Source organism: Acanthisitta chloris, unplaced genomic scaffold, assembly GCF_000695815.1.
Source record: "Acanthisitta chloris isolate BGI_N310 unplaced genomic scaffold, ASM69581v1 scaffold44005, whole genome shotgun sequence".
Classification (NCBI taxonomy): domain Eukaryota; kingdom Metazoa; phylum Chordata; class Aves; order Passeriformes; family Acanthisittidae; genus Acanthisitta; species Acanthisitta chloris.
Window position 1 is genome coordinate 1 of NW_008672839.1, and position 10,338 is coordinate 10,338.

General features: G+C 53.8%; 1 protein-coding gene across 1 annotated transcript in view; it reads left to right on the forward strand.

The window, feature by feature from the left end:
* Positions 1-1,169: 1,169 nt before the first annotated feature.
* Positions 1,170-10,338, forward strand: part of PSMD11 (proteasome (prosome, macropain) 26S subunit, non-ATPase, 11) — a gene marked incomplete at its 5' end in the record, with an annotated part of 9,939 nt that continues 770 nt past the window's right edge. Inside the window, 11 exons of the mRNA XM_009074659.1 lie at positions 1,170-1,300; positions 4,067-4,191; positions 4,367-4,438; positions 4,707-4,764; positions 5,683-5,877; positions 6,439-6,583; positions 6,794-6,854; positions 7,556-7,618; positions 7,941-8,066; positions 8,578-8,613; positions 9,869-9,920. Coding sequence (XP_009072907.1) covers positions 1,170-1,300; positions 4,067-4,191; positions 4,367-4,438; positions 4,707-4,764; positions 5,683-5,877; positions 6,439-6,583; positions 6,794-6,854; positions 7,556-7,618; positions 7,941-8,066; positions 8,578-8,613; positions 9,869-9,920 — 1,064 coding nt within the window. The remainder of the gene's footprint in view (positions 1,301-4,066; positions 4,192-4,366; positions 4,439-4,706; positions 4,765-5,682; positions 5,878-6,438; positions 6,584-6,793; positions 6,855-7,555; positions 7,619-7,940; positions 8,067-8,577; positions 8,614-9,868; positions 9,921-10,338) is intronic.

Here is a 10,338-nt window from a genome sequence, read left to right on the forward strand (position 1 = left end):
GTCCTGAGGGTGTTCCCGTGTGTGGCCGAGGTTTAACTGCTCTCACTGCTGCCTGTCCCACCCTGGTGCTGTTTGCAGCCCTGACCCCGCTGGGCTGTGCTGGACCTGCGGTGGTTCCAGGGAGGTGTTTGTGCTGTGGTTTGGTGGTGGTGTTGGCCCCTGCTTGGCGTGGGGGTCACGGTGTGCGGGGCGAGGGAGAGGAGGCTTTGCAGCTGCTATGTCAAACAGTAATTCTCTGTACTGGTGCTGTGTGGTGACCTCTGCAGAGCTGCTGTGACCTGCTGTCACCCTGCTGGGTCAGGGAAAGGTTTCCTAGTGCCTGTGTTGGACCTTGGAGTTGCTGTCAGGGATGTAGAAGCTGTTTGTCCCTCTCAGTGGTTGTTCATTAGTTGTTCTCAGCCTGTCAGCACACCTGAGGCTCCCGTCAGGTCAGGCTCAGTCAGGACTCACAGCCTGTGCTGGGGGTCAGGAGTGGCTTAGAGAGTTGGTGTGATGCTTTCCTCCTTGAGAACAAAGTTCCCTCACTTTTGGCACCACATGTGCTGGGTCACAGGGCCTGAGAGCCACAGGCTGAGCTGAGGGGCAGTGTGGGGGTTCAGTTCCCCTGGAGCTGGGATTTGGGCTGTGTGCGTGTGTAAGTTGGGAGAACTCCCTGTGTGGGCATGGCAGAGATGGATGTTGGGCATGGCAGCACAGGTAGGGCACTGCAGGGTGGATAACTCCCCTGGAATGCTGCTGTGTGCACACAGGGCTGTGCTCTGTGTGTCCTTTGGCCCTTTGCCTGCCTCAGAGTCACTCACCTGGGGCACAGCCTGGTGGTGGCACTGCCAGGGCAGCAGCAGGTGTCACCTGGGTGAGGGACAGGCGTATTACTTGGTCCTGTGGCTTTGGTGGGTCTGTGTGGTGCAGTTTGGTAGTGACACCTGCACAGCTGAGCAAGCTGAGTGAGACTGTCAGGCCTGGAATTGCAGGGGGGTCTGGCAGCTGGTTGAAGCTCCCATGGAGCTCAGACAAAGCACTGCAAACTGCACTTGGACTGTCCAGGATGTGCTCCCCAACCCTCTGGGCCAGGCAGAACTCCCCTCTGCCTGCTGGAGCAGTCCCTGCTGTGGGCACCTCTCCAGGAGCTGACCAGCAGGGATTGTCCTTGAACTGAAACAGCACTAAAGGCAACTTTCCTGCTCTGTTTTTTCCCCAGTGAAACGCGATGTCCAGGAAAATGACGAGGAGGCAGTGCAAGTCAAGGAGCAGAGCATCCTGGAGCTGGGGTCGCTGCTGGCCAAGACTGGGCAGGCAGAAGGTGAGCCTGAAATCAGGAGCTGAGGTAATGGGCAGGAGGGACTGCAGCCAGTGGGTTGAGTCTCCTTACTTAGTGGGACAGCAGGAGAAGCAACTTTTGGCAGGAAATGTTCTCTCAGAGACAGGACAGAAACTAAATAACTAAATAAAGCACATAAAATATCAATCTGTTGTTGCTTGGCCCAGAGTTCAGGCGTTGGACAGGTCACTCTGTGACCCTCACACACGTGGCTGTTGTAGTGGGAGTGACTAAAGTTTTGTTAAGTCATTGTTTGGGGTGAGGAATGTCTCCTGATCGGTGCTTAACAACCTCAGAGCCTTGTTTCAGATGAGGAAGGTTGTCCCATAATGTCCTCTCTCAGCAGCAACTTCTCTCACAATTGATTGATTGATGTGCTGAGCCATGACATCAGCAAACCCTGCCCAGCTCTGCCTGGGAGCAGGATGGGACAGTCCCTCCATTGTCAGGGTGTGAGGGGACAGGCCTGGAGCAAGTTCTCTGTTCAGTATTTTCAGTCTGTTCCTCTCCTCCGTTGCCGGGAGAGCTCGAGGCAGTGGTTGGGTATTTCGCCCTCAGCAGTTTAGGGTTGTGTTGATGCTTTTTGGGGGCATCTTCCACCCAAGGCATTTCAGGAGCCAACACACACTGTCTGCACTAGAGTGCTCTGTGCCTGGGCTGCAGCTCTGGTGCTTTCTGCTGTGAACAGGCTCGGAATGGGGAGTGGAGTGTGTGTGCATTTAACTCTGGCACTGGTGGGGGGGAAGAAGTCAGCAGAGTTTTAATCACACTGGAATTGCACTGGAGTAGCTGATGGGAAGTTCTGTGGGGGCTGAGGGAGCTGCTGATCCAGTGCCTCTGTGCTGGCTGAGGTCAGTCAGGGTCTGTGCTGAGCAGTGCCCTTTGCACTCTGCTGTTTGCTCACACAGAGACACCCAAGCATGTCTTGGCTCCTTTCCTGTGTGTTTGGGCTGCAGAGGGGAAACCATCGCCAGGGGCTCCTCGGGCAGAGACAGCTGAGTGTCCCAGGGCAGTGGGTCTGGGGCTGCCTAGCAGGGAAGTGGCTGGCACTGGGCAGTGTCTGTCCCACACACAGATCTCACCCTCGTGGCTTTCACTGCACACAGTTTAGCTTCAGCTAGTGGAAGTTTGACAGGTTTGAGGTGTTGCAGAGTTGTGGCTGCTCCATCCCTGGGAGTGTTCCAGGCCAGGTTGGATGGGGCTTGGAGCAGCCTGGGCTGGTGGAAGGTGTCCCTGCCCATGGGAGAGGAATGGAATGAGATGTTCTTTAAGGTCCCTTCCAGCCCATTCCATGATACTGTGGCCTTTGTTTATGAAAGCAGCAATAACACAACTGACCCTCTTTGTGTGCTTGGTAAAGACTAAGGATTGAATTGCTCAGAACTACAGAGCTGGAATAACTCAGCTCAGGAATTGGTGTACGTGGTGTGCTAGCTCATGGAAGCACTTTCCTTGAGGATGAGCAGCTCATCTTCCAGAGCTGCTGCTCATCACTTCCCCAGAGCTGTCAATCACAGCTCTTTGCCAGGCATTGCATTTACTTAAAAAATAAAACCCTAAAAATAGTTGTGTAGTTATGTTGGTAGGAAGAACAATTTCTATGGGAACTTTGAGCCTGTGTGGCTTGCAGAATGCACAGCTGGATTCCAGCTGTTGGCTGCAGCTCTGCTTTCTGGTGAGGTCTGGGGCAGCTGTTGAGCACATCAGTGGGAACATTGCACACACACTGGAGTGTTTCACCCAATTTCTCCTTTTTTCTTCCAAAGTTCCTGTGTGGATGAGTGTGCTAGGCACTAAAGCCGTGACTCAGTCGGTCCCGAGGAGCTGGTGGAGCACAGGGATGCACAGAATGAGGGTTGGTGCCTGGTAGTGGTTGGGTTGATGGATCTCAGGGAGCCTCAATGCCTCGACAGGACAGGCTGGAACACTGATAGTTACTCACAGGGCTCAGACAGTGCTGTGACAGCAGCAGATTTGTTCCCTGTGTCCAGGGTGGTGTTCCCAAGCACTTGTGCTAGTTTTTCCTGGGCAGCTCCAACTCTAGTGCTGCTCCTGTTCTGAGGCCACAGGGTGATCAGAGCTCACCTCTCCCAGCTCTCACTGAAGGCTTTGGAACCCCTTGTGCAGGATTGGTGTGTTGGAAGGAGCTCTGTGCTGCTATGGTTGTACTTTGGTGATGGGGAAACCAAAGTGTTTGACTTGGATTGAAACAGTTGTGATTCATATCCATGAGTGGAGCTACACCTGAAATGGACACAGAGGAGCTGTGGGTGAGGCCACAGGGCAGCAGGTCCCTTGAGGAGCTCCTGGTGGACTAAAAGCTCAGTGCTGATTCCAGTGTCACTCAAAGGAGCTCAGCCTTAGGTACTAAAGTAGCTGTACCTGCACTTTGAGATGTTTGGAAATGTCAGTGGGTTATCCCTCCGGTGCCTAAAGGGGCCTGTGGCTATAGTAGTTACAACTGGTGTTGCCTGGGGAGCTGCAGCTGAAGGTGGTGTTGCCTGGGGAGCTGCACTAGGGGCAGTGTGTGAGGGTAATGCTGGAGCCCCAGTCACTCTGCAGTCCCTGTTTCCTGCAGGACATTCCTTCAGGAGTCAGTTCCTGCTCTGTTCTCTGGGGGATGGTACCAAGCTGCCTGAGAAGGGTTTGCTGTGCCCAGCACTGCTGTGTGCTGGGGCTCAGGTGCTCCAGCCGTGGTGCAGCTCAGGGCTGGGCTGTGGTGTTGGGATGATTTGGGTTGTTTTGCAGAGCTGGGAGGACTTCTCAAGTACGTCCGACCCTTCTTGAACTCCATCAGCAAGGCCAAGGCAGCGCGGCTGGTGCGGTCCCTGCTCGACCTCTTCCTGGACATGGAGGCAGCCACGGGGCAGGAGGTGAGTTTCCACCCAGCCCAGGCTGTTCCCACGAGCCTCACCACCACTGTCCTGGCCTAGTTTGCTCCTCTGAGGAGCTCTTTGTGTCAGGAAACCTTCACTTGATGCCTTTGGATGTGCTCTATAAACACCTAGAAAAGCTTCTAGGCTTGACTAACTTTCTTCTCCTTTCAAGGTTGACCTGTGTTTAGAGTGTATTGAATGGGCCAAATCAGAGAAGAGGACCTTCCTACGCCAAGCTCTGGAGGTATGTCATGGATCCCAAACCATCTTCCCTTGGTGTGACAGCTGTAAAAGTAGAGAAGTTTTGTGTCGTTGAGATCTTTAACTGTAAAATGAGTGGGTTTAGTAAAAAGAGGTTAGATTTGACTCGTTGTGGTGTAGATTTTTGCCCAACTGGACCACAGAGTGTGGGGAATAGGAATGGATTTAGTGAAGTGTGTGCAAAGAAGTTGTGTTTTACAAAATCCATCTGTTCTGGCTTTCCTCACAGCAGTTCCTTTTCTGTTCTCCAGGCGAGGCTGGTCTCTCTCTACTTCGATACCAAGAGGTACCAAGAAGCTCTGCAACTAGGTGAGGTTCCACTAGGTGGTGGTAGTAGATCTTTGCTTTTCGATGGCTCTTGACAAGGGAAAACATCGACTGTGTCGTCTGTAGGCTCGGAATGTTCATTTCTCAGTCCTGTACCATCTCGTGCTATAGCTGAGATAACGACAGCTTTTAGAGGTCACACAATCACAGAGTGTCTTGAGCTGGAAAGGACCCACAAGGATCATCAGTCCAACCCCTGTCCCTGCCCAGGACACCTCAACACCCACCCTGTGCCTGAGGGCACTGGCCAAACACTCCCTGAGCTCTGTCAGCCTTGGGGCTGTGCCCAGTGTCCTGGGAGCTGTTCAGTGCCCAAACACCTCTGGGGGAAGAGCCTTGTCCTGATATCCAACCCTGACCCGGCCCATTCCTGGCTCCTGTCACCTGCTGCAGGTGTGCTTAGAGCTCAGTGTGGGGGTGAACCCTCTGGGGAAGGGACAATGAAGCTGCACAGCCTGAGCAGGTGGCAGAGTGTGCTGTCCCTGTCTGCCTGACACAGAACTGGTTCACTCTTCTCCAGGTGCGCACTGGGCACCAACTCACTGCTACTCCCTCTTCTTTTTTCTTGGAAGAGCTCCTGTCACCTGCTGCAGGTGTGCTTAGAGCTCAGTGTGGGGGTGAACCCTCTGGGGAAGGGACAATGAAGCTGCACAGCCTGAGCAGGTGGCAGAGTGTGCTGTCCCTGTCTGCCTGACACAGAACTGGTTCACTCTTCTCCAGGTGCGCACTGGGCACCAACTCACTGCTACTCCCTCTTCTTTTTTCTTGGAAGAATTGCCTAACGTCCCTTCCTCAAAGCCCTGACAGCTCTGGGGGGAGAAGGTGTCACCTGGAGAGACTTGGTGTGTGTAGATGTGATGCAGAGCAGGTCACGGAGCTGCTGTTCCTCCTCTCTCCTAGGCTCTCAGCTTCTTCGGGAGTTGAAAAAGATGGATGACAAGGCACTGCTGGTGGAAGTGCAGCTGTTAGAGAGTAAGACTTACCATGCCCTGAGCAATCTGCCAAAAGCAAGAGCAGCCTTAACCTCTGCACGGACCACGGCCAACGCCATCTACTGCCCCCCCAAGCTGCAGGCAGCGCTGGACATGCAGTCAGGTGAGACCCCCAGGGGGGCTGTGGCTGCCCCAACCCTGGCAGTGTTCACAGCCTTGAGCAACCTGCTCTGCTGGGAGGTGTCCCTGCCCAGGGCAGGGGTTGGGGCTGGGTGATCTCTGAGCTCCATCCCAGGCCCTAAAATCCCGTGATTCCATGATTCTGTGAACCACAGAACGTGATGTTGTGTGGCACCTCAAGACACCCCCAGCCTGCCCAGCTGCCTCGGGCAGGAGCAGCTGTAATGACACTGTTCCTGGCACTTGTTTTTTCAGCCCATTTTTGCCAAGCTCCAGTGCTGGAGGGTCTGTCACCTCCCCAGGCACTGCAGCATTACTCTGTGTTCCCACTCCACACTGTCTGACCCACTTTGCAGGCACTTGCCTCAAGTGCCCCAAACTTGTGTTCATTCGAGTGTCCTGAGAAGAGACGTAGGCTGTGATGGAGATGAGCCAAAGGATGCACAGGAGGAAGGGATTCCCTCTGCTGCAGTCACTGTGCAGCCACAGTGCTCTGCCCCTTGCAGTCACAGAGTGAGCTCTGGAGCCTCTGTCCCTCCCACAGGTATTATCCACGCAGCAGAGGAGAAGGACTGGAAAACAGCCTACTCATACTTCTACGAGGCATTTGAGGGCTATGACTCCATTGACAACCCCAAAGCCATCACAGCACTCAAGTACATGTTGCTGTGCAAGATCATGCTCAACAGGTATGTGGCTCGTGGCTCTGGGGGAGCTGCTGCTTTCACCCTGGGCAGGCTGTGTCTGTAGGCTGTGACCTAGGGAGGCTCAGGCAGTGTCTGTTTGCCACCTGCTCAGTGCCCTGATGTGGTGGTTGATGTGCTGTCAGTTGGGGATTTTGGGGACAGCCTGAGGTCTCAGCTGAGCTTGTTGTTGAGTGTTCTCTTCCCTCCCCCTAGCCCAGAAGATGTGCAAGCACTCGTGAGTGGGAAGCTTGCTCTGCGGTATGCAGGAAGACAGGTATAGAAACTTAATCCTTTCTATCTTCCTCTTATCTCCCTGAACACTGTGTTATTCTTTCTGTCAAATACTTTGGTCTTTTCATACCAAAATACCCTTCACTCCTGAGTGTCCTGAACCAGATCCAGAACTGATTAAATTACCATGAGTCATTACCAGAAGTCAGTTGCCTTCAAAAGGGAATACAGTGATTTTCACAGCCTGAGAATTCAGCCTGTTTGCTTCATTTTCGCTGTTTTATTCCTCCCTGAGCTACAAACTGCCCAATGCCATCAGGTCCTTTTGTCCCAGCCTTCACCCACTGCTCCTCAGCCTTGGAGTTGGTGTGCTTAAATCCAAGTTACTTGGTGTAGCAGGTCCTAAGAATCCATTTGTGGCAGCTCAAGACCTGCTGCCCTCGGGGCTGTGCCAGCCTGGGCTTGCTGTGCCCCAGGAGCTAATGCTCACTGCCCACAGGCACTGGGAGGTGTGTAGCAGAGGAGCTCAGTGTGCATGGAGGAGTCTGGAGTGGGCAGGTCCCTCCTGGCTCAGGAAGGGCAACTCTGGCCCTGCCTCATCCCTTGCCCTGAGTGGCTTCGTAGCACAAGGAACATTTCTGGATTGCTGCTGAAACGTGTTCCCAGGACACTGCAGAGTTGGTCTGCTCACACTGAGAGGAGAACCCAGGAGAAATAACCTGCTTTGGTTCTGTTTCCCCACAGACAGAAGCACTAAAATGTGTGGCACAGGCTAGCAAGAACAGGTCGCTGGCAGACTTTGAAAAGGTGAGTCTGGACACAGCAATGGGGCCTGGCTGGACAGAAACCACTCAGGATGTCAGGTTTGGAAAGCTGCAGGAGCTGTCACATCCCACAGCAGGGAACCATGGAAACATTGATCGAAAGCAACAATGCATCAAGCAAATAGTCCTCAATAACCAACCAGTTTGGGGTTTGCAGTGTGGGGGAACAGATTGCTTGAAGTTTTGCCTTTAAGTTCCCGTGGATTAGCCATGACACCTTGCTGGGCAGGGAGGGGAAGTATCTCATCCTGAGAGGACCTTGAGGACCTGTTGCGACCCAAATTGTCTCCCCACTGTCTCCACAGGCCCTGACAGACTATAAGGTGGAGCTCAGGGACGACCCCATCATAAACACTCACCTGGCCAAGCTCTATGATAACTTATTGGAACAGAACCTGATCAGAGTCATTGAACCCTTCTCCAGAGTACAGGTGAGTGCTTCCAGCAGTATGTGGCTGGGCTGGTGCCCCTGTCCCTGCTGCTGGGTGAGGGACACATTCCCTTAGGGAATACTTCTTGGAGCTGCTCAGAGCTCGGTGCTCATCGGGTTCAGCTGATAAGGAAGGGGCTGAAGGAACCTTTGAAAAACCACGTTCTGGAGTCATTGCCCTTTCCCTTGCACACTGCAAGGTGACACACTTTTAACCCTGGAGGCAGCAGCATTGGCTTTCAGGGGCTCTGACAGGGTGTGGGCAGAGCTGCCACGGCCTTGGAGAGGAAATACTTCATGTTTCAGAGTGAAATGGCTTAGGGTGTCCAGTCCACCTTCAGCTAAATGTGAGATCTGAAGGATGTGAACCTGCAGAGCAGAGAAAGCCACTGGAGGTTTTTAAGCCAGAGCATTTCCAGGCCCTTGAGCTGTTCCAGAGAGCCTCAAAGCTCCATGTTGTGTGTCCAAACTGCAGCTAAAGATTCACCTCACTCTGTTGGTCTCTGTTGTAGATTGAACACATATCCAGCCTCATCAAGCTCTCCAAGGTAAGAACCTCACTGGAAATGAGCAGCACATTTTCACAGGGCAGAGGAATTGGGGTTAAAGGGTGTTTGCCACTAGGAACTGGATGTGAAGTGTGACAGATGAGCTCCACAGCCTTTCCAGGCAAGTCCCACCCTTAGGAGCTTAACTTTAACCAAGCAGTTCCCAGGAGGCATCAAACCTTCCTCTACCTCAGACTTTGGTTCATGCCCCCTCCCCTCCCCTGGGTTTTGCTCCCTGTGTTGGCACCTGCTGTCTGTTGGAGACAGGTTTGCCTGTTGTGACTGGCTCAGTCTTGCCCCTGCCCTCTAATCCCTGAGTGTGCCCAGGGGAACCTGTCTTAGACCCCTGAGATCCAGGATCCACCTAATCACCCTGCAGTGTCGTTGGGGCTGTGTCTGTCACCCTGACTATTGCAGTAGCTGCTTTGCAGATCATCCCAGCCACATTAAGTTGTAGGAAAATCCACTGTAATCCCAGCCAGTTGCATCCCAGCGTGTTGTTGTCTTGTGCTGGCGTTGAGGCCAGAGTTTTGGAAGTGAGCTGAGCTCAGTCTTTGTGGTCATGAGTCACAGAACCATTACGGATGGAAAAGGCCTCTGAGACCACTGAGTCCAACCCTTCTCCAGCACTAACCATGTCCCCAAGTGCCACATCCATGTGGCTTTTACACACCTCCAGGGATGTGACTCCACCCCTGCCCTGGGCAGCTGTGCCAGGGCTGGATAACCCTTTCCATGGGGAAATTTTCCCTAATACTTGCCCTAAACCTCCCCTGGCACAGCGTGTTTTGCTGGACCAGCCCTTGGTGTTTAACACATCCTTGGTACCTGGAGTAAAAGCTTCTCTGTGGCTGCTGAACTGCAGCTGTGTCCCCCTGCCTGGTGCTGGGCAGGAGCTCAGCTGGGTGGGTTAGACAAAACTTGGCCAACCGTGACAGGATCTTTGCTTGAACCAGGCTAGAATGTTCCAGATCCCCCTGTGAGTACCTCCTGTCTGAAATGACAGATCCAGTGTCATCTGTGGGCCGAGGGGGCAGGACATCCTGCTGCTCCCTCATTAAACTGCTCCTTAATTCCTTGTGGCATCCAGAGCACGTGGTGGTATCAGAGCCACCTGCAGGGAGAGATCTGCCCTGGCAGCACCTTCAGGGAGCAAAGAGCTGCTGCTGAGCAGTGCTCACGTCCCACCAGGGCAGTAACATTCATGTCTTAGTACAGTTCTGGGAGACTTTTAATTTCTCTGCTTTGATTTCAGGCTGAGGTAGAAAGGAAACTGTCACAGATGATCCTGGACAAGAAATTTCATGGTGAGTCTCTACATCCTGCAGGCCTGGCTGCCTGGGCTGTGTGTGGACTGCTCTTCTCTCCCTGCACCCAGGGGAGCTCGGGCTGCTCTGCCCAGTTATCTGCTCTGATAACCTCCTGGAGTCAGCTCTGCCCTCAGCTGCATTGTCCCCTTGGCCTGGCTGAGGGAGCACGGAATGCTCCGGTGGGACAGCCCAGCTGCAGGGCACACCTGGAACAGCTCCACTGCAAACCAGTCTCAGCCTTGCTGCAGTGCTGGGCTGAGCCATCCTGCTGGGCACAGGTCCTGGAGGAGGCAGAGTGTGCAGGAATAACCATCTCAGGCCCTTCCCTGGGGTGTCTTTCCTGGGAATGCTAACAGCACAGCCCAACACGAGCCTCCCCAGACCCTGCACCGCTGACTGGATGTGACTGGGGTAG